At 32.2% G+C, this 25,212-nt stretch overlaps 1 protein-coding gene across 2 annotated transcripts in view; it reads right to left on the bottom strand.

The window, feature by feature from the left end:
- Positions 1 to 25,212, bottom strand: part of USP3 (ubiquitin specific peptidase 3) — a 111,957-nt gene that overhangs the window by 37,167 nt on the left and 49,578 nt on the right. For both annotated transcript variants that reach the window (XM_001366215.5, XM_007479546.3), the window contains exons 2-5: positions 23,911 to 23,971; positions 16,402 to 16,533; positions 8,946 to 9,029; positions 4,284 to 4,365 (exon numbers count right to left, since the gene is read on the bottom strand). In XM_001366215.5, the coding sequence (XP_001366252.1) occupies positions 4,284 to 4,365; positions 8,946 to 9,029; positions 16,402 to 16,533; positions 23,911 to 23,971 (359 nt within the window). The remainder of the gene's footprint in view (positions 1 to 4,283; positions 4,366 to 8,945; positions 9,030 to 16,401; positions 16,534 to 23,910; positions 23,972 to 25,212) is intronic.

Below are 25,212 nucleotides of genomic sequence, written 5' to 3'. Positions count from 1 at the left end.
GAGCAGGAATGATGCTATGATATAAGCATAAAATGCTTAAAACTTAAAACAGTGACAATTGTATGGAATGGATCTGGAGAACCAGTACAGAAAAAGACCTTCCTGAAAGAGTAAGTTGATAAAAGCTTTTATAGAAACATTCAGAGAACTGATTGTTTTTATTTCTGTAAGGAGTTCTTGGTAGATGAATTCATATATTTTCTACATGTATCTTATTTATTTCCAAGTATTTTATACATCCCATAATAATTTTAAATGAAATTTACCTACTCCTGAAGAATTTGGATTTATTTTATATATGTGGATTTATTTTATATCCTGAAAAATTAATTGATTCAAATAATTTAGTGGAATTCCTAGGGTTTTCTAAGTAAACTATTATATTATCTGTAAAAATTGATCTTTTTTTCCCTTTCCCTATACTTATTCCTTATTGTCTTACATCTCTGGCTAGCATTTCTAATGCTATATCAAATAGTGGTGGTGAAAACAAACATTCTTGTTTTACCATCGAGATATTGGTCCATAGTTTTCTTTCTCTATTTTGACTGTCCTAGGTTCAGGTAATAAGGTCATATTTGTATAACAGAGGGGAATTTAGTAGAATCCCTTCTTTTCCTATTCTTGCAAATAATTTATATAAAACTGAAACAATTTTTCTTCAAATATCTGATAGAATTCACTTTTAAATCCATTTGTTCATTTTTTTTCTTTTGAAATTCATTTATGGTTTATTAAATTTGTTTTCCCAAGATCAAGGTGTTTAAATTCTCTATTCATTAATCTGTCTATTTTATAGCTTTACACTTATAATCCATTTCATTTAAAATATTGGTTTAAAAGGATATAGTTAGTGCTTGATCACATGGTTCAATGAGGATATGATTGGGGATGTAGACTCTAAACAATCATCATAGTGCAAATATTAATAATATAGAAATACGTCTCGATCAATGACACATGTAAAACCCAATGACACTGTTTGCTGGCTACAAGGAGTCTGGGGGGGTGGGAAAAGGGGAGGGAAAGAACATGATTCATGTAAACATGGAAAAATATTCTAAATTAATTATTTAAACTTTTTTTTAAAAAGGATATACAGTTGGGCAAATAAAGAACTTTCCATAAAGCAAATCTACATTAATTTTATAGGATAAAGCTGGAAAAATATATTATTAATCTAAGTTTTCTAAAAATTATAGTGATTATTTTCTCACCATTAATAGAATATCCTGAACAATAAAGCTGAGAGACTATACTAAAATGTTCAAGACTTGTATGCAAAACAAACCCAGCAACTATATGAACACAATTACAAAATATTCTTCACACAAATAAATTCAGATCAGACCTAAACAACTGGAAAAACATTAATTGCTCATAGGATGAGCCAATATAATAAAAATTATAATCCTATTTAAATGAATTTACCTATTCAGTGCCATCCCAATTAAACCACCCAAAATTATTTTATAGAACTAGAAAAAATAACAACAAAACCCATCTGGAAGAACAAATGGCCAATAATATCAATGAGTGAGTAAATCAGTGAGTAAATAATATCAAGGGAATCAATGGAAAAAAATGTATGAGGGAAGAAGGCCTAGCCATATCATATTTCAAACTATACTACAAAGCAGTAATTGTCAGAACAACCTGGTCTTGGTTAAGAAATAGAGTAATGGATCAATGGATTAGATAATCATTAGTTAATGTTTATAGCAATTTACTGTTCCATAAACTCAAAGACCCAAGCTTTTGGGGAAAGAATTATCTGGCAAAAACTGCTAGGAAAACTAAAAAAGAGTATGGCAGAAACTAGGCATAGACCAATATATCACTCCATACACCAGGATAAAGTCAAAATGTATACTTGATCTAGAAATAAAGGGTGACACCATAAACAAATTAGTAGAACATGGAAAAGTTTACCTGTCAAGACTTATGGATGAGGAAAGAATTTATGACCAAACAAGACACAGAGAATATTATAAAAAGTGAAACTGATCATTTTGATTACATTAAATTTAAAAGTATCTGAACAAAACCAATGCAACTAAAATCAGAACGTTAACAATATATTTGGAGGAAAAATGTTATGTCTCTGAAAAAGGCCTCATTTCTCAAATATATATAGAACCGAGTCAAATTTATAATATAAAGGATCCCCCCAATTGAAAAATGGTCAATGGATAAGAACAAGCAGTTCTCAGAGAAAGAAATTAAAATTTTCTATAGTTGTATTAAAAAATGCTCCAAATCACTGTTTCAAGAAATGCAAATTTAAAAAACTCTGAAATACTATCACATACCTATCAGATTGGCTAACATGATCAAAAAGGAAAATGATAAATGTTGGAAGGGATGTGGGAAAATTGGAACACTAATACACTGTTAGTGGAACTGTGAACTGATGGGATCATTCTGAAGAGCAATATGGAATCAGGCTCAAAGGGACATAAAATTGCATATAAAATTGTGTATACTAATAGACCCAGCAATACCACTACTGAATCTGTATCCTATATATTATGATTAAAATTATCTGGAGACTTTATATTAGTTTATAATTATTTATTAGGTAGTAACAGTTGGAATAAGAGAAATACATAATCACCTGGCCAGGCCTTACTAATTTGAGTCTGCTGTGTTTGGCTCCATTTGCTAGCCAAAAGCCACTATACCAGGAAAAGTCTCCAGACCAAAAGTGAGTAAAGAACCAACAAACCAAAAATGACCTTCTTGCTTCATATCTGCATCAAACTATTTCAAGCAATTCTTTTTGTAGTGGCAAAGAATTAAAAACTAAGGGGTTGTCTATCACTTAGGGAATGGCTGAACAAATTGTGGTTTTTGGTAGTAATGGAATACTATTGGTCCTTAAGAAAGGACAAGCATGAGTTCAGAAAAACCTGGATGTGATACAAAGTGAAGTGAGTAGAACCAGGAGAACAATGTGTGTGCATATATAGTAACAGAAATATTATATGATGATCAACTATGAAGCACTAAACCATTATCAGCAAAGCAAGTTTCGAAGATAACCACAAGGAACTCATGGTGAAAACTTCCATCCACAGCCAAAGAAGGAACTGTTGGAGTCTGACTGCAGATCAAAGGATTTCATCTTCCACTTTATTTCCTTCATGAGTTTTTCTATTGTATGTATAATGTGTCTTCTATTACAACATGAACAATACAGAAATATGTATTGCATGAAAGCACTTGTATTTATTTATTGACTACTTATCACCTTGGGGATGGGAGGAAGGGAAGGAGAAAATCTGAATCCTAAAATGTCAGAAAACAACTGTCAAAAATTGTTTCTACTTGTAACTGGGGGAAAAAAAAAAAGACTTGCATCCAGAGGTTTTGTTAATAGTATCACATTTTCTAGAGCACCACACTGTAAAGAGATACAATGTTGAAGTAGTTCACCTGTCCTTGAATTGGCTGAGAAATACAAGAGAGGCTTAGAAAATGTATAATCTAGAAGTAAATCTGGAAAATGAACTTTAAATCAAGTTAAACAAGTTCACTTCCCACTAAACTATAGCTTATTACTCAGATCCCTTAACATAGGCAATTACATACAATAAATTTTCATCTAGGCATGACTATCAGTATTCCATAAATTTAGGGATTTCTCATGTACAGTTATTATAGTCTATATCTCCTTTCTGATCCAGACTTTGAGAAGTAAACTAAAGAATAGGAAAAACAAAGGCAAAGAGTTTGAATGAACAATACTACCATATTTTTCTATTTACAGTATATGAAGAATTGTCATAACTCATTGGGTCTCAAGCATTCTTTATGGGAGTTGAGGGAAATTTTATTATAAGATAAGGAAACAAACTCAATGATGTTAATTGACTTGCCTAAAAGCTGCAAGTTATTAAATGGTGAAATCAGCACACAAAATCATATTTTGACTCAAGTATTTCTCCCACTCACTGTCTTTATAGTTTCAATGAAGTATATGGTAAGTAAATATGTTGATGTGTAGATAACTGCCCATTTTAATCTCTTTCAGCAGAGAGGTTCTATAGTCCCTCAATTTCAAGAGTATCTACATATCTCATTTCCTTAATTTCTCCTCCACCTTTTTCTCTTTTTCTATTACTGCATGGTTCCAAAGATTCTTCTTGTAATACACTCAAAATCCAGTCGTGGATTATTTATAGGAATCTTCAAGAAGCAATTTGTCATTTTAGAATGGTATCAAAATAACAGCTAAATCATACCAACTAACTGATCTCAGAATAACATTTATTACTTACATTTACTTTTAACAACTTGCTGTTTAGAGATGAGTTTTCCAAAAGTTTCCTTTTCCTATGTCTGTCCGCTGTAAAGGCTGAACTATAGAGAAATAAATTAAACATTACTATAAAATCTAAACAAAACAAACGAAGATTTTAAAGATCCCCTGGGCATACTTCTAAACACTGCCCCCATCTTCCCCTCCTATAGGTATGAAATGACTCAAAGTTGCATTTAGTTGGTTAGTCTTCTCTCTGCTTGTCCCTCACCCCACCACATGTCACAGACTTTAACCTCCCACAGTGTTCATTCTTCTTGCATCAGAAACTTCAGGTGGGGAAGAAAAGCTTCTGAATACAAAAAGGTTGGGTACACTAAGCTAAAATTATCCTTTGATAGAGAAAAATTTTAGTTCAGAATGTGCTACTCCTTGCTTTAACATGTCTATAAAAGTTATAGTAAATAGTTGCCTTAAAACAAATAATACCTTACTGGATAATTTCAAAATGAAGTGGGTACCCTAAGGACTTTAAATTAGCAAGAAAGTTCTAAAGTAAAATAATTTAATCTTTTGTTAGATAAAAGGAACACATAACATATAATTTATCTAACAGGTATTCCTTGTCTTTGAGAAGTCATTCAAATTTCAAAAATCACTTTTAAGTTACTACATACATGGCAAGCCAATTTTTAAAAATGCTATATAAGTTAATACTGACTACTGGTATAAAAATGTTCCCCTTTCCCCTGAAAAAGGACATGGCTATTCCACCATGCCCAGTCAATTTCTGGAGAACAACTACTGGAAGAGATTCTAGTGATATCCAGTCAAGTACTATGAAGCTTGAAAATATGGCCAAAAAGGAGTACCTCAGAACTCTGTGTAGTCTTTTGATTTTTTAAATATAAGCAAGATCTATTTCCATTTTATTTATCACATAGACAAAGTAAATTATTATGAACTACAATTTTTAAAAAAGTGGATTGATGGAGGATAAGGTAAAAATGAGAATTCATTATGCTTATAAACAAGTCATGTGCATTAGGAAAGCTACAATTCTACTTCATAAGAATTATGTGACCCTAAATATTTAAAATAAGAGATACTCTATCATCTCTCCAAAAATCTTTTAAAATCTGAAAATATGACTATTATATGTCAAGTTTATAATCAGCACCAAAATCCCAACATATAAGAATGTCAGATTTAATAGTTGAGAAATTGCATTATAATTGCATTATCAGCAATGACACTGATTTTTTTTTAAAGGCAAGTAAAACATATTAGTCTAAAATGTAAGGACAACTAGATAACCCTATCTATAACTAACAAAAAGTTTTCAAATCTTTATTGGTTAAATTTGGGGACCTACGACCAAACAAGATAATCCAAGTTTACATGTAAAAACATTTTAAAGTCAGGGGGATCCATATAAAGGACAAAGGAAATACTGTTTAATATACCTAACAATATAATACAAACTCCTTAAAGGGAAGGACTATTTCTCCACTGTTATGATATCCACAGTCTTCTGTTCCTGGAATGTAACAGGTATTTAAAGAAATTTTCTTGACTAACTTTGTTTTATTTTCTTTATTGAAAATTACCTCCATTCTTAATGCTAGCTAAAATGATTCCTAAACTTATTCAAAGACTTAAGTGGCATTTTTCAGTATTAAAATGAAAGGCTAATTTGGCTGAGGTAATAAAAAATATCAGACTGCAGACTAAGGTTTCTAAGGCACTTATAATGTTTATATCTATTTTTTCTTTATTTCACTACCTCGTAGTCAAAATTTCTTTGCCTTTATAGTATCACAAAAGTTTTACTCGATTCTTTTTCCTCACAAAAAGGTCACTAATAAAAACTAAAAATTAGTCAGCATTTCTTGAGTTGGTAATATCAGAAATCTGATATTTACAACAACCCTGAAAAATAGACACTATGGGTACATATCTAGATCTCTTCTGAATCCAAGTCAAAAACTTTCCATTAAGTCATGCTACCTTTCTGAACTGTAGGACCAATTCAAAATTTCATTTTTAAAAATGCTGTTAAAACTTTATTTTCCACTACAAGTTTGAATATATCTTGATGAAAATCAAGTACCTTGACCCAGTAGAAAAAATATTAAACCCAGGAGTTAGAATATCTTGGGTTTGAATTCTGGCTTTGCTACTTACTACTTAACTTAGGTCTTCCTAGCCTTTCTAGGCCACAGGGTGTTGGGCAGGGATGGGAGAGTGTCTGGTTGACTTCCTTATAAATCTAAATTTTTTGATCCAAACAAAACTAAATAACAAACCACAGCAGAGCATAGCTACAATAATGATTATTTGTCCCTGGGGGGAAAAAGCACCTAAGGCTTTTATCTCCTTAAATGAGGACAATCCAATTCAATAAGCATTTATTAAACACTTAGAAGGCACTATTAGGTTTTAGCAAGGGGCACTGAGTAAGATAGTTAGTCCATGGGACATTTCATCTGCTGAAATTATCTTTACTTAAAGTGAAAAGAAAAAGTGATTTTTTTAACTGACATTTTTAATCTTTATTCTATACTTGTTTCACTTTTCTTTTTCTTAGATAAAAATAAGAATAACACAAAAAGATATTATTTGCAATTGCTACCCACTAATGTCAGAAGATTAAAAGGTAAAGCAAAATATTTATTTATGTCCTGACTATTTCAGGAAATTTGAAAACAAAAAAGTAAAATTCAATCATCCAGGTCTCATAATTATACCCACTGCAGGTGAAAAATTACAGGAAAAGTAAATGATTTTGATGTATTTATGTAGGATACAAAGGCTCTATATTCTTTGAAATAGACTTTATTGCTAATTTTCTAAAAAAGTGAATACAGAGCCATCTAAAAAGTAGCAGTTTGCCTATTATTAAATCATAGTAAATAACACATAAATCACATAATGTATTTTTTGTAAGAAAGGCTTCAAAGAGAAACAATAAATATGTTTTAAAGTCAGAATCTGAGTTTTACAGGTTTGTTCCTTTATTTTAGAAAATAAAAAACTCTCTTCCCTTTGATTGCAAGTACATAAAAATGTAGTTGGTTATAAATACACCCAGTGTTCCAAAAAATTGAACAAGGTAAATGTTTAAATAAAACACCACTAATAAGAACTAAAGCATCATAGAATCAAAGAGTTAGAGCTAGGAGGGACCTCAGAAGTCTTCGCATCATATTGCAAATGAGGAAACTGAGGCCCACAGAGGTTAAATACCTTGCCCAGCATTATACAACCAATGACTGTGACAAGTCTGAGTAAAAGGTCAGCACTATACAATTTGGTCTCTTTGGTCAGCTTCATGTAGAGTGGAAGATACTTCTTTTAGGGTGCAATTTTAAAATGTTCTTTTAGCAATAACATCAAATCATATGTAAGTGCTTCTGACATATTTTCAATTGCAGTGTAAAACAGCTAGTTACTAATGACAAAAAGTGGCTAACAGGTTATAAACTTCAGTCATTAGGCTTCAATGGCCACAGTTCAGTACTATAGGGACCTTCAGTCTCTCAGAGACCTGTGAATTGGGACTTTTACCAAATGGCTTGAAGTCTGAAAGATGGCAACTCATTTCTAATGAATTAAACGTGTTTATTTACTCTGAACAAAGTATTTATCCATATAAAAATGTTTTAATACAGTCTGATGGTGGAAGGCAACTCGTTGCCTTGACACCTACTGAAGTAACCTTCCAGTCATACTAAAAAGGGAAATTAGTGAGTTTGCTATTCCAAAGATGTATACATTTAGGATAACTAGGAACATAACAAACAAAACTTTTTAGAAACAGTTTATGCATCTTTGCTGCTACTAAATTAGCCATAAATTATTTCAAGTGATAGATGACATACTGACAAGAATCCACCAAAACCACAGATAATTCTAGCCTTTGAAGTATTTCCTTTCCTCTCCCTATACTCCCTGACCTGCTCCTCTGAAATAATTGTAGCTGTTTGCTTGTAAATGTATAAACAATATTGGATATGAACTCATCTAAAAAGACTGATGTAAAACAAGCCAGTGGACATCATTACTGTATAATTAGAATTTTGATCCCCAGAACTCTCTTTCCCAGTTTCCTATGTTTCTTCTCACATTTTGTGCTAACGGGATATAAGTTTTGTGTGGCTCCACCCTCTCTCTCTCTTCTCCAGGAAATGTGGCTGTGCAGGGTGGGTGAGTCAGGTAGGAGAACTTTACCCACTTTTTTTTTTACTTAGGCTTTCTAATTTTGTTTCTTTCATTTCCTCTACTTTAAGTGATCATTAATAAATCTTATAAAATATTATACTTGGAGTTATATATTAATTTAAATTTTATATTTTAAAGATATGCACTTTGTTACTAGAAAATTTTAGAGATGTATATATTTTCATTATACTGAAACACAATATTTATGATATTCAAAAAGGGGAAAAAGGCCATTTTAAATTAAATTTCTCTACTTGTATGGGTATCAAACACAAAGAGAAAGGGGGCCACTAAACCATACATATAGATTCCTTTGAAAGCTACACATTAACATTATCTGTGGCCTATTGAATTTTGTTATGTATTTCCCAATTACATTTTAATCTTGTTTAGGCCCACTGGGGAATATTTGCTCTTTGCCATTCAATTCTTTTTGCCATTAGCATATATTACTTACTTTTCCAAGTTCTGTAAGTGTTCTCTGACTTTCTGTACCAGTCCCAGCTTGGTATCATTTACCACAAAATCATCACAGCGATAACTGCAAGGAAAATGTTTATCAGTGTATTTAAGAAGACCATACTAATGAAATCATTCAAAGGATTTAGTTTACTGACAAACTGATACATGTTTTTGTAAGTATTTACTGTGGGCAGTTTTAAAAAAAGAATTGGAATCTAATGGAATGCTTTGAGAATGCTAAATATACAACCGTCTTTCAGAGGTCCTTTTCATATTTTTCTGTGTATATAAATCAGAGTTTTATTACAAAGGCACTATAATTTCTCTAAAATTAAATGTGGCATGTTTAAAAATTTTAAATTCTCTTAAGAAAAATGTTATAAAAAGCATAACTCTTATTCAATTCAAACCTGAAGTTAATAAATGTGATTATATTGCATATAGTTTAAATCAAGTGATTGACAGAAGTATCTTTAAATGAACAGGGAAGAAGGCAAATATTTTAATAACTTCCAATAAAGTTTAAGTAGAAAAGTACAATTAAAACAAGAATACAACGTTTTAAAATAAATTTTAGCCAAAAATAAATAAATCTACTTTTTATGAATTTTTGAAGAAATAGAATCAATAACCAGGAATAATCTTTCTTTTTGAAGTATTAACTCTTAGAAGAAATGTGTAAGATGTGTGACACAATGGTTGCAACTATAAGAAACTGATAACCATCTTGATAGAAAATGTTTTTATTAAGTCATCATATAAACTAACAATGTGAGAAATCGCACAGAACAACTCCATCACTAATGCTACATTAATGAAGAACATTTTTGTCCTGGGTATGAACAAGAATAACCAAAATATCTTCTAGTGTATACAGAATCATTTATTCTAATCACTGCAGAATAATGAATAACTGCCATTCTTAGCTGAAAAAACTTTGGAAGCATTTAATTTTATAGAACCCTGGGTTTTAAAGTCAATAAATATTTATTAAAACACCTTCAACTGACCATATAATGTGCTAAGTGCTAGAATCAACTATAATGGCACCTGCCACAGGGTATTTTCTCTAACTTCTTCCTCTTTCTTCCTTATATCTCAAATGGATAAAAGTAAAACAGTCCCTTTCCTCAAGAAGCTTATATTTCACTGGGGGAAAGCAATATGCACACAGTTAAGTAAATATAAATACATATAAAATAATTAATTGGTTTTGAAGTGGGGGACTAATGTAAGCTTTCCCTTTTATAAATATAAGGTAGTAAAGATCTATTGTTTTATAAAAGCATTTACTGGCCACTTTTTAAAAAATGAAACCTCATTTTAAGTCCCAAAGCTAGAATAAAGTAGAACATATCTCCCAATTGGGAGGAGGGGTGTGTGTGTGAAATCTCTTTGCTTTGAATGAGTTCTTCTTATACCTCTCCCTAAGCTATTATGTTCTAGTTTATACTATAATTACCATACAGCTATCTGTAGCTCTACAAATACTGAACATTTCTACATATCTTATTTTATTCCTGCTAGACTGTCAACTTCATAAAGACAGAGACAATGTCTTAATTATCTTTGTATTTCCTCTAGGGCCTAACATTGCTAAACATATAGTAAGCACTTAATAATATTGCTCCAGGGAGGTATGAGAGGAGGGAGAAAACAGGAATCATGTAACTGTGGAAAAAATTTAAAAAAAGAAAGAAACATAATGAGGCACTAAACTAAACTAATAATAATAATATATTAATCTTGCTCCACACATCACAACCAATGTTATTCTAACCTTGTCACTTCTGATTAACCATTTCATTCTTTCTCTGTTTCAGTCAATACCTAAATTCCTTCCTTAATCACCCACTGCTACCTACAGCAAAATTGGGATAACAATACAAACACAGTACAAATAGTGGGGCTAATACAATGCCAGTGCCTAGCATGTAGTAAATACTTAATAAATGCTTATTTAATTGAACTGAAAAGTTTCCACTATTCCACTACCCTAATCTACATTTATTCTTTCATCTAAATTAATCATTAAGTTACATAGATTTTCTGCTTTGTTTTATTTGTTCCTCTTGAAGGTCTGAACTTTTTTCTAACATAAAATACTATGTTTCATTGAGCTTGTTGACAAATACATAGTCAAACATCCCCCAAAACATACACCACATTTCAATAAACCATTTTCTTATCCTTTTTTTCTGATTTAGTGTGAAACAATTTATCATACTAAAATTACCTAACCACATAAGAAAGTCATTATTGTTTTACTAGTTCTACATCATTTGTGCCTCTCTTTGTCTCTATTTTTCTATTTACTTTTTTCATTATTCTATTCCTTAGGCCTACCATTTGTATGACAATAGTCACTCATGATCATTCTCATTCTTAATAATACTGACTACCATTCAAGACTTTTATTTACTCACAATTTGGCTTATTATAATTTAACCTGTTCTATGTAACAAACATTTCAATTCAAAACTGAAACTAATTTTAAGTGAATTTCATTAGAAAATATCTTTAGAATGTTCTTCCCTACATGATCTTCTGTCCTTAATTCAAAAAATATTTTTGAAATGACAGCACTCACATAAACTTGATTTACATCCAAAACAGGGGTGCTTTTAGGTAGAAAAGTCTATCAAGTGGGGTGACTGGAAAGTAGCTGATTTCTAGTCCCTGATCTGCTACTAGAAACTATATGACTGAGTAAAACTCATTTCAATTCAATTTAAATAGCATTTATTAAACATCTACTATGTGCCTCAGCACACTATGTTAGGGGCTTGAGGATATGAAGGGAGGAAAAAAATCAAATCATTCCTGTCCTCAAAGAACTTATATTCTACTGGTAGAAAACAATATATCCACAAATAGGTGATATATATAAAAAAAATACAAAATAATTTTGCAAGATACAGAGAATACTAACTGGGAAAAATTAGGAAAGAACTCTTTTGGCACTTGAATTTTTCCTTGAAGGGACTTAAGGATTCCAATAGAAGGTAATGAGGGGACATTCCAGGCATCAGGAGAGCCTGAGAAGAGGTACAAAAATTAGAGATAGAATGTCATGTATGGGGAACCACAAGCTGGATGGAACATACAATGAGTAATATAAAATTTCTCTGGAAAAAGTTACAGCCATATTGTAAATGGCTTTAAATGCAGAACTAGCCACTGAAGTTTCTTGAGCAAGGTAATGTCAGAGTCCCAGAATCCATCAACTGGAAATAATCTTAAAAGTCACCTTTGTCCAATCTGAACTTAAATAGTTAGACCTTCTACAGAGCTGCAATAAGTAGTTATCTGTCCAGTTTTGTAAGAAGATCCAATATCTCTCAGGGCAGCCTACTCCAGTTTTGGCTGTCTGTAATCATTATAAAGTTTTTCCTTACAGCAAGACTCTATATGCCTCATTTTGACTTCGACCCATCACTCCTCATTCTGTCCTCTAGCACCAATGACAAGTCCAATCTCTTCTTTCTTTGACAGCCCTTTTAATACTTGAAGATAGCTATCATAATTACGTAAGGTCCCCTCTTCTTTAGGCTGACCTGTGCTTTAGAAATATAAAATTGTTAGATTATGAGTGATAATACATTTACAACCCAGTGGAATTGCTTGTCATCTCAGGAGGAGGGAGGGAAGGAAGTAGGGAAAGTGAGAACATGAATCATATAACCACGGAACATATAACCATGTTTTAAAAATAAAATTATATTAAAAAATATCCATTTGATAGCTATGTGAAAGATGAATTAGGGAGAATAAAAATTACAGAGAGACTAATTAGGAAATAATTTCTAGAGTCCAAATGAGAGGTGATGAGGGCCTTAACAAGAACAGTGGCTATGCAAGTGATAAGAGTTAGGGCAGGGGGAGAAGTGTGAAAGTTGAGTCAAAAAGACATTGCAATTGATTAGATGGTTGGAGTAGAAAGAGGAGGAAGGGGAGGGAAGATCAGCGAAGATATGCAGCTATGAACCAGTGAGACTGAAGAGTTTCTGACAAAACAGGCAGATTAGGAGGAGGAACAATACAAGTTCCTCATATATAAAAGGAAGGGATCAGATTAGATCAAATGTTTTTAACCTGGGATCTTATTTTATGAGCTTATTTTATAAATGTATTTCAATTTTACTGCTTTTCTCTATAATTTTATTTTATACTAAGCATTTAAAAATAGTCTAAGAAGAGGTCCAAAGACTTTGCTAGTCTGCCAAAAGGATTCATGGCACGAAAGGTTAAGAATTCCTGTATTAGATGGTTCTCTGGTCCCTTGCAACTAAAATTCTATGGAATTTATAAAGTGCACTTTATATTTACCAAATAGATATATTTGACAGGATCAAATAATAAAAGCATTCCTAATCCCTACTTTCTCATTTCACTTTGTAGTTGTTTTATCACTTTCTAATAACCAATATGACTCAAGTTAAATTACTCTCCTTAAAAGTCTAGTTTTAGAACTATTAAAAAAAATAAATGAAGAACCTTTTTTTCTACCAACATGCTACCCTCTAATTCCAAAGAATTGGTCACTGGCCTATTAAAGAAGGTGGTTCCTTACTCTCTTATTCAGAATATTTTGGGGTTTGGCTCTTAGACACAATGTGAATTAGATGGTGTCTGACTCATAAAAACTTTAAAAATGAAAAATCATTATGATAAAAAAAGGTTCTATTAAATAAGTCTTTTTTTTTAAACCTTTACCTTCCATCTTCAAATCAATACTGTATATTGGTTCTAAGACAGAAGAGCAGTAAGGACTAGGTAATGGGGGTTAAGTGACTTATTCAGGGTCACATAGGTAGGAAGTGTCTGAGGTCACATTTGAACCCAGAACCTCTCATCTCTGAACCTGGCTCTCAATCAACTGAGCCACCTAGCTGCCCCTTAATCTTAACATCTAGAATATCATGTTCACTGAAACTTTTAACAAAAAGATGTTTTTCTTTACCTTTTTACAAGTAGACAAATTATGTAAAAGAAATTTTGTATGTGTAATATATATGACAGACAAATATGCTCTATATAAATCTGTTTAGCATTTGTGTGGTATAAGGATATAAGGCATGGGGAACAGCACTTTTCTAAATCATCTCAAGGCATGTTCAATTAGTGCCAAATTCTCACTTAAAAGAGAGTAAACCCCTGGTGACTTTTTTGGCTCCTCTCCATTTCAAAGCATATCTGAGAGACACAGTTTTGGTCTTTCACGATTCTCTTGATTTCTACAAATCGTAATTTGTAGAAGTTCTAGTTCTCTTAGGCAGAGAAAAAGGAATGAAATGTTTTCTGTTTCAAATTTTTATACAAGGGAAATATTTCTGTTTTCACTCAAAATATTACCAAGTATAGAGGGGCAGGGGGAGCCTTATTATTCCTCCACCAATTTGAAAAATCTAAGTGATAGAAGATATGGCTGACCTCATAGCTAGTCAATTCTATTAAAAAAACAACAACAACCCTACCTTCTGTCTTAGAAATTATAGAAATGGTAAGTATTGCTTCCAAGGCAAAAGAGTTAGGTAATCTGGGTTAAATTACATGCCCAGGGTCATACAGCTAAGAAGTATCTGAGGCCACATTTGAAGCCACAAGTTACTGTCTCCAATCACCTAGCAGCCCTACTAGCCAATTCTATTTTAATTCTTTGAGAATTGGAATCAAAGTAATGAAATTCTATGTCCCAAATCATAAACTAAAAACTTAAAGAAATATTCCTAAATGATCCTTCCATTTATCAAAAACAAGGAACAATACCCTTCACTTGAAATCATAAATATCTTAATAAAGTTATTTTTTAAAAAATATATTATCAACTAAACTCAGAGCAGCCAGTTTAGTCAGCAAGTTAAGACAGAACTATACAGCACACCTCCAAAAAGAGGACATTTGTGTCTGATAATATAATGGTTTCATAATACACCTGGAATGTTAGTGTGGTAGAATAGGAAGGAAAATGGTAATGTTAGAGTATAAAATGAATTTAAAATGTAAATTAGAATTAATTAATTAGAAAAATAAGAATGTAAAAATGAATTTAAAAGAGCATTTTTAATGCCAAAAGAAGGCAAAATGAACTGTTCATATTTTAAATCCCAGAATACATAATGCAGACAAAGCAAGTCATTACTTTAGGGTTACTACATATATAAAAAATGGAGTAAAGTTTAAAATTTCAAAGTAGTATTTTTTGAAGCAGCAGAGGTCTATAAAATTCAAAGAAAAATGTGCTGGCTGCAAATTAGGCAACTAAGAAAAATTAGGAATACATCTTTTGAGGGAACTATATCCTGTATTTTAAAATTGCAAGAACTAGATTACTTAGTGAAAAAGAAAAGCTATATATAGAAATGGATCCCCTGTGTTACAAAGTTTGCTTAAAAGAAACCCAAATGAACCCAAAATACCTATAAACTATTGTTTTGGTTTCTAAATTAAGGGCTATAGTGATTTACCTGTTGTATCACTGAAAATGCAGGTCAGGAATAAATAGGTAAATAAAAATTTGCTAAAGTTGTTTTTTAAAATTTTTATTTCCCTTAATGAATAACTATTTGGAACCCCAAACAATAATTTTGTTCTTACTAAACTTAACAGAAGGTAATTTTTAAAAATAAAAATGTTAAAAACTCTAAAAACTTGATTTAAAGGGATGGCATTTTGAGAACTCTCTCAATTCAAAGATTCTATAATTATAAAGGAATAAATTTACCCATATCCCTAAATACTTCTTTTTCTATGAAGGAAAGAGTCACTGATACTTGGGAGTTCAAAGGCCTTAAGTTTTGGTGCCAAATTAACTAAAGTTAAGTGATATAAAATATAATGATTTAAAATTACATCTCATAGATATAGACTATAAACATCACTTATATTCCAAATCATTTGTCAAAAAACTATGTGGTCAGGAGCAGCTGGATGGCTTAGTGGAATGAGAGCTGGGTTCAGAGATGGGAGGTCCTGGGTTCAAATCTGAACCCAGACACCTCCTAGCTGTGTTCCTAGCAAGTATTTACTGTAAGCTCCCTGAGGACAGAAAATGAAAGGATTTTGTTTTAGCATTTTCAGGCACAGAATAGGCATTTAATAATAGTCAATTATCTATGAAGAGGTCCCTAAACTTGGGGAGGATAAGTGACTTTTTTATATTCCCAAAGCTTTGAGAGCAGTAAGGAAGACCAGGGAACTAAATGTATGTCAACAGTAAAGAGAATGTGTGTGGTAGGGGGATGGGGTGGGGTGAGGGGCATTTTAGAAAAGAGATATATCTTTGGGGCTATTTAGTCCTCAGCAAAAATTCTAGAGATGGTGTGATTTTTTGCAACAATTGTTTCAGTCTAGTGATCACGGATCCATATTTACTGGCTGAGAACTTTTGAGACATTATATGTATACACAGACACATACAAGACATGCTATGCCAGAAAACACTGACTTACCAGTATGTACTGTAACTACTGCAATCCATGCACACAGTGTGTTGAACTTTCTCTTGTTTTTCTGTTTTCTTATGGTTGGTTAAGGAAATCTGTGCATCTTCATAATGTTTTTTTGCATGACCATTCACATACCTTAAAAAACATAATGATAATCTACTTTAATCTAAGTATTCTCTTCAAAAGCTAAAGTATTTGTCTCTAATAGTAAAATTAGACCATACTAATCAAAACATTATGAAGAGCAATAAATGCAACTAAAATAGTCAATCTTATAAACATTTTGTACTTAGGTATTACAAAAATAAACTCTTGCTCATCTACAGCATTAAGAATAAGTTATTTGATAAGGAGTTACATTTAAGACAATTTAACTGAATGCCACTGATATAAATTACTCATCTTTTGACAATATTATCATTATGACATTACTGTTTGTTACTCTAAATTTTGACTCCTAAATCCAAGATAGACTGTTTACTAGGAGAGATTCTTTAAAATTAAATACCTTCATTACCTTACTAGGGAAACCATAAAACAAATAGCATTCAGGAAAAAGAGAAAAATTTGAGAGACAAAGATAAAAAAAAGGAAGGAAGAAAGGGAGGAAAAAATTACATTGATCTACATTGGTCTCATCTGCAAGACCACAGTCAACAAGAGCAACGAACTGTGAGATGACACGGAATAAAATGACCAGAAGAACCATATATAGAAGTAGGACAGCATTCTCACTCTTCCTGATGGCTATTTACAAAGTGGTTCACTTCTTTAATTTAAATGTTGTAAATTTTCAGAAATACCTATAATTTAATGTCTTTTTAAAAAACACCAAAAAACTAAATACAGTTTTTTAAGGAATATAATGAAAAGAATGGCTAGACTTGAAGTCAAGAAAGATATAGGTTCTCATCTTGACTGACAATTGCTCTAAGTGTGACCACAGGTAAGTTGCAATCTCTCTGTACTTTAGTTTTCTTTATCCACCAAAGGAGAAAATACCAAGAGTCACTATCTTACAATCAAATGACAACATGTATCTAAAACATTTTGGAAACTTTGAGGAGCTGTATGAATGCCAACTATTATATTAAGATAACTAAGCGTTAATTCTGCTCATAAATATTTCAGTTCTTCAACACAAGTTTAATAATTTTCCATCTGTATTATGCCTATAACAATTCACTAAAAAGAACAAAGTAAAGATTTATGTGTAAACAGGCAATATAAGTGAATAAATTCACTTGATCTCAAAAAAAAAAGACAAAATTTGAAACTCAATCAAAAAGCTCAGTAATTGACATCAGAGGAATTGTGCTAACACTTTATAAAAAGGAATTTCTTATGCTCTAAAACAAGCCTATTTGAAAAGGGAACGGTTGAAACAAATACTTATAAAGTTTCACCAAAACCAAGTCCCAGGAACACAGACTTCATGATGAATTTAACCTCATATTAACATGTGTGTGTATGCATGTATAAATCACCAAAAACCAGGCAGAGCTTTTACTTTGGGGATTTTGAGAACCATACCCAACAGCCTGGCCACAAGGAGAGGGAAGGAGCAGCTTCTTCCCCAATTCTCAACCACCAACATTTCCAAGCCTGCCAGAGGAAAAAGGAAAGAAGCAACACCTTTCTTCATAGTGACAAACACAAACGATGTCTGAGATTAAAAAGATCATCTGAAGACATAATTTCTGTTACTCACAAAACCTTTAAAAAAAAACCAATTTGGATTCCCATGCATATAATTCATTTGCCCCAAATGTAACTGACATAAATGGTCAAATGACCAGTCTTGGGGGGGGGGGGACTTTGGAGGGGCCTGTATACACACATATACACATATCCTAAACTCTATAAAAATTAAAGCCTAGTGATTATTACTTAATTACTCAGGGTTGATATTCATTTGTGATTTTAATCAATTTGGGAGTTCCTTCTAAAAATCTACAATGCAGATTGCAATCCATCTATGCCTGTTCATCTTTTATAATTCTCAACCATGTACTCCCAAAAGTTCCCTAAAGTAAAGTCCTCACTTTTAAGGGCTAAAGAGTTTCCTTAATCCCTCAGCATGGTAAGAGTACTAGTGGAGTATTTTGTCTGTCATCCTTTGTCTTGCCACATAACTTGCTTGTCTTCTCTTTCTGCTTTGTAATTCTTTCCTGACCTTTTTTACTATGCTTTTGCCATTTACTCACTAGTTACAAGCTGTAACCCATTCACACCACCAGTACTTATCCACTGCCCTCTATAAAATGCCCATCTTTAGTTCTTCAGAGACAGTAGTGTTACAGATCTTGTTCTCATATGGCAAAAATGATAAAATACTTATATTGAAAAGCTGGCCTTTGCTGCTACTGGAATCTTGAGTTAAGTAAAAATGTTTTGCAATGTCCAAAAAGTAATTCATCTCACTCTCCTCTTCAGCTTAACTCTGAATCTAGCTCATCTGACTCCTCAAATCTACATACTAGTGGACAAGGTATATAAGGTGTCTGCTCAACTATATGTTAAAATCTGGGCAATAGATATGCTTCATTCATTTGATCTTTCCTGGATATATAGACAAGTCAAAATCCTTTGAATAATTATAGGACTCTTCTGAAGACTTGGGGTTTAATACAATTGGCACAATGCCATGCACCAACAGGAGCACCCAGAAGATTCACCACCCAAAAAGAATCCCCCTTTAAGCTGAATTCTGAACTGAATCTCCTATATCACAAGCAGCAAATATTTTTGACAAACATCCACATCATGTTTTACGAATTATCTGATGTTTATTATAAGTCATTAAATAATAACATTATTAAATCTTCTGTAGAATCTTGAGTTATCTAGATACATGGAAAGGAGACAACTGGTTGTAAAAGAGGGTATAAAAGGACTATTTTTTATAAAAAGATAGTCAGGGGTAGCTGGGTGGCTCAGTGGATTGAGAGCCAGACCTAGAGATGGGAGGTCCTGGGTTCAAATCTGACCTCACACACTTCCTAAGTGTGTGTGTCACTTAACCCCACTGCCTAACCCTTACAACTCTTCTGCCTTGGAACCATATTGAGTATTGATTCTAAGGTGGAAGGTAAGGGTTTAAAACAAAAAAGAAGGAAGAAAAAAATCAGCAAATAATGATAAGAATGAGATCTTATATTCTCTACATTTCAATCAAATGTGAAATAGGAAATACGTGACTCACTGTTGAATGTCATTTGAAAAAGTCTGTTTACCACTTTTTTTTGTCTGTTCACTTCTAATATCTTCATCAAGGATGCCCTCAATTCATAGATAACTGAGAGATTAGGCACATAAATCAGTAGTTGATGCTTTCTAGGTCATGTTTTCATTCTTTGTGGTGATACATGATGCTTACAATGCTAAGTGCCTATCAATTTTTTAAAAATTTAAATAAAAAAGTTTTTGATTTCTGAATTCTCTCCCTTCCTTCCCATCTCCCACTCTTTGAGAAGACAAGCAATGTGATGTCAATATTACATGTGAAAACATGAAAAACATTTCCATAATAGCCATGTGGCAAAATAAAAGTAATGAAAAATAAAGGGGGAAAAAGTATGCTTCAGGGTCTGCACTCAAATTTCATCAGTTCTCTTTCCAGTGGTGGTCCGCATTTTTTATCATCAGTTCTTAGGAATTACAAATTCTTATTTTTAAAGGAAGTGTTCATAGAATAGATGCATGTGACTTCTGAATAATCTACAAATCTTTGCCTATCATAATTCCTTCTCCTGAATCATACTTCCCCTTATGTCAATCCAAACACTCAACTTTTCCCAACTTTGCCTAGAAGTTGCCAAATACTAGAATGTAAATTGATTTGATTTGGAGGGTCTAATTTTTTTTGTAGAATTATTCCTTACTTCATCCTCAGCAATTGATGGTGGCATATAAATTGTACTTAATTTCATGATCCTTTTACAAATACTAATCATTGTTAATGCAATATATAATTTTCAAATATTCCACAAAATATTTCTTGTAGCTTTAGGCATATAATAAAATGCAGTCCATCAACTCTTTTATTTGACTTTTTAAGGTATACCTGTGAGCTATCCTTTCTTCTGGCTTCATTTAAAACAAGAATGTAAAAAAAACCAGTATAATAGCTACCATTTATATAGCACTTTAAGGTTTAATTGCCTTACAAATATTGTTTCATTCTATCCTTCACAACTACCCTTAGAGGTTGGTGCCATTATCACCTTTTTATAGAAAACAAAACTGAGACACACAGTGGATAGGTAGTTTGACCAAGGTCACATGGCTGGTAAGTGTCTGATGCTAAATTTGACCTCAGCCATCTAGCTGCCTCATATGATATTATATGATTTTGTTTCTGCAGCATTACCTACATACAATGATTATCAGACAAGGAACTCATATTTAAGAGTACCAAGAGTCAAAATGAAGTTTGTTGGCCAATGAAAAGCAGTGATTTTTAGCACCCTGTGTCTTGTTTCCCACCACTCTGTCACTAATGAATAAGTAGAAAGGGGCTACTACAAAGACTAAGGGCTATACTTTTAAGTTTTTAACCTGTTTCATGGGTGGCCAAGGCCAAAAGAATTTCATTATAAGGTGGCTAGACTAATGGTGATATACCACTTTGTGATAAGCTAGCCTGGTCCTCAGAAGACAGTCTTAAGTCAGTTCCTGGGTCTGTATTACATAAACAAGTCAGAGATTCATTCCAGAAAGTAACTTCTAAAGCATTAAGAGTTGGTACAAGATTTGACCCAAACTTTAATATTTATTATGCTTCACAGTACAGTAAAAAAACTGGAAAGCTGATATTTATAATAATGGATCTTAGGCACTACAAGATCCTAAAGTTACTTCTTGAATCAAAGAAGAAAATAAATGTGTTCAGGGGCAGCTAGGAAGCTCAGCTAGGGTAAATAGCCAAGCCTGGAGACGGGAAGTCTTAGGTTAAAATCTGACTTCCTAGCTGTGTGACCCAGGGCAAATCACTTAACCCTAATTGCCTATCCCTTCTTGCTTTTCTGTCTTGGAAAGATACTTGGTATCTATTCTAAGATGGAAGGTAAGTCTTAAAAAACAGTTTTATATACTTTTTAAAATTCCTATATTAAAAACAGATTATTCATTTATTTGGGTAATGTGTATTATTCAGTTTAATAGCATACCTCAATTTCAACTGTTCTGAATTTAAAAAATATGGCACTCAAAATAATAACTAATGTGATCTCAGTCTTTTTTAAAAAATCAAGGGACAGGCAATCAGGGTTAAGTCACTTGCCCAATATTACACACCTACTAGAGGCCAGATTTGAAACCAGGACCTCCTGACTCCAGGCCTGGCTCTTTATCCATTGTACTACCTAGCTGCCCTTAGAAGCAGTATTCTTGCTTTGACAACTAACACCTTTGGGAAGTCAGGTGAGTTTAAAATTATCAAAAGCCTGGATGACAACTTTTCTCATATTTTTTCTCCAAATCATAGAATAAATTATTTATTCTGATTCTTTCATTTTACAAATGAATAAATGGAGACCTAGAAAGGTAAAGTGAGTTGTTCAATACCTCACATACAAAATAGTTGCAGAGGTGAGAACTAAACCTGATCTTGAGAATCCAAATCCAATATTCTTTCCACTACTCCATGTTACCCTAACATGTTTCAATTATTGATAACTTTACCTTGAACTATAGCATGAAGCCAGATTCCTTTCCATTGAATAAGTTCAATAACTAAAAAACCCTCAACACTTATTCTATTAAATCAATAAATGTCACTTATTTATAAGATCACACAAATACATTAACTAAAATACGCTAACCAATGATTCCCAGCTAAAGGCATTCTGTAAGTCTGCTATTCTTTACGATATAGTAACTTAATGAAAGCTATCCTTTAACACCTTGTAAGCATGAAAAGCACAGTATGGGGGATTATATAATGAAAGACAATGAACCAATCAATTGTGTAAAGATGATTGTGAATATTCATTTTACAAATATGGAATAACTTTATTAATGTAATTAATCAAGCTTCTTCACAGTAACGTAGTTTTTAGGTTGTTATAGTGTGTATAAACTGAGGGAGCCCACCTACAGAGACCAGAAGTTTTCAAATTTATTCTTCCATATATTACTTATGGAATATGCTGCCACTTGCTTTAAGAACTTTAATCTCTCCGATTTGAGATCCAAATGGAGCTTGTCTGGCTTTTCACTGGAATATGAATTCCATGATTCAAGATTTTAGGTTATTGAGCACTGTGAGACAACTGGTGAATAGAACTATATAAATTTTATAGCATTATAATTCTCACCTCTCAAAATCTAGGAAAGAGAGGAATCTGTCTCTTCAAGTGCAGAATTTAAATGATTCTGCTTTTCTTCTTTTTTTGTATTAAATGTTATCTGTACAAAGTATATGCGGACTCCCCAAATCCTAAAGATTTCAAAACCACAACAGCCAGTTAAAAGATGCATTAATATTTTCAAATGTACTCCAAATGTACATTTAAAAAACGTTCTAGGTTGACATCTTAAAAAACAAAAACAAACGGAACAAAACTACTATTTTTGTATTATATGGATTTTATGACAATAGTAAGCCTATGACAAATAGTGTAAAAGTATGATTTCTCATCTCCTAAAGTGGTAACCTAACGGTTACCAAATAAATTTAAAGTGGATTTTCTAAGCTATACCATTTTATACTCAAAAGTAGCAGTACTAAAATTGTTACAATGCTAAAGGAAAAAAAACCCACAGCATTTAATGGAATCTGATATGGGAAATGCTATTTAAGTAGTTGCCATGAAATTTGAGATAAAAAATTTTTTGAGAAATCCAAGGAGAAAAGCTTGAAAAACTTTAAACTCAACCAACTGGAAACAATTATGTGTAGAGCAATATTTGAATAATCTCTGACAAGGATTTGTTATAGATTTCATAGTAAGATGATAAAAATATGTATGTAAAGAATTTTGTAAATCTAATAGTACCATCTATAGAAATGACCATTATAATTACCAGATTTTTTTCCTGAAATGACTAATATAAAGCAATTTTAAATACTGAAATTCCTCAATTTTTTTTAACTTTCCTACATTTCCACATAATATATTAGGATCTAAAACAAAAATTAAGAGCTAAAGCAAAAAAAAGCTAAGCACTTCAAAAGTCTACAAATATAATCTAAGAGTCCATCAGGACTATTACCAGATTTCTTCCTCAAATGACTAATATAAAACAATTTTCAACATTCAAATTTCTTCCTCTTTTTTTCTAGTTCTTTTTTAAATTCAAATACTGCTAATTAACCTTTACGATCAAAGAACATCTTATAGAAAGAAGCCATCCATATTCTCTCACCTAGATTCTCCCACTTGGACTAGTGAAGAATTATATTTTGAAAGTTACTATACATTGAGATTAAACTGTACAAAACAACACAATACAAGTAAAACCTTGACAAAAAGGTAAAAACATATAATAGTACTAACAAGTACCTACCTTCCACAATGGACACTTGAACAAGTCAAACAGACCCAGGGGCTTTTGTTGGACCGGCACACTATTAAAAAAAAAAGAAAAACATACAAATATACAAGCTGAAATATTTCAAATTCCTACCTTATTTATAAAAGTATATTCAATGATTGAATTATAAACATAGATGTTGCTTAGGTGAACTGAAATTTCAAACATCTATTTCATTGTTTAAATGGTAACTTAAGGGATACTGAAGGGCATATCCACTTCAGCTACTGAGCCAATCAAAAAAGAATTAAATTAATGTGGTTATAAGTTTGTACATTTTTATCCCTTATTAGCTCATTTAACTGTTCCTTGTATCAGAACCCTAAAGGCATGAGGTAATGATTTTGAGTCACAGGTTCTGAATTTGCATTTAATTTCATTGTGACTTTGGTCAAAACAGTTGACAAAACACAAAGTGGCTCATTTTCTTATGTATAAAATGGAAGGAGTAGGAGGGAGGAAGATTCTAATGATCCTTCCAGCTCTAAATCCCATCACCCTAAATCACTTATATTCCCATTGATCAGATTGGTTATTATGACAGAAAGGAAAATGACAAATGTTCAAGGGGATATGGAAAAACTGACACTAATGCACATTTGGGGGAAATTGTCAACTGATTCAACCATTCTGGAGAGCAATTTGGAACTAGGCTCAAAGGACTATAAAACCATGTATATACCCTTTGACCCAGCAATACAAAATACTAGCTCTGTATTGCAAAAAGGTAAAAACAAAAAAGGAAAGAACCTATTTGTAAAAAAATATTTATAATGCTCTTTTTGTGGTAGCAAAGAATTGGAAAGTATGGGGATGCCTATACACTGGGGAATGGCTGAACAAGTAGTTGTAAATGATTGTAAGGGAACTCTGTTGTGCTTTGAGAAATGACTAGCCAGATGATTGCAGAAAAATCAGCAGTCTTAGATTAAATGATACAAAGAGAAGTAAGCAACACTAGTAGAATACTTGACATAATAATAGCAATATTGTATAATATACAACCATCAATAAATTAGAGATTCTCAGCAATGCAATGATTCAAGACAACTAAAACTCATAATGAAAAATGTTATGTCTCCAAAAAAAGGGCTGATAGAATCCTGATTAAAGCATACTTTGCTTTATTTTCCCTTTCTTCATTTTTTTATTTTTCAATTTTGTTCATTTTTCTTCCACAAAAGTATTAATATAGAAAAATGTTTTACATGAGCATACATGTAAAATTTATACCAGATTGCGTACCAACTCAAGGAGGTAGAGGAAAGGGAAAGA

This window comes from Monodelphis domestica, chromosome 1 (assembly GCF_027887165.1).
Source record: "Monodelphis domestica isolate mMonDom1 chromosome 1, mMonDom1.pri, whole genome shotgun sequence".
Lineage (NCBI taxonomy): Eukaryota > Metazoa > Chordata > Mammalia > Didelphimorphia > Didelphidae > Monodelphis > Monodelphis domestica.
This window is presented reverse-complemented; position numbering and strand designations above follow the sequence as displayed.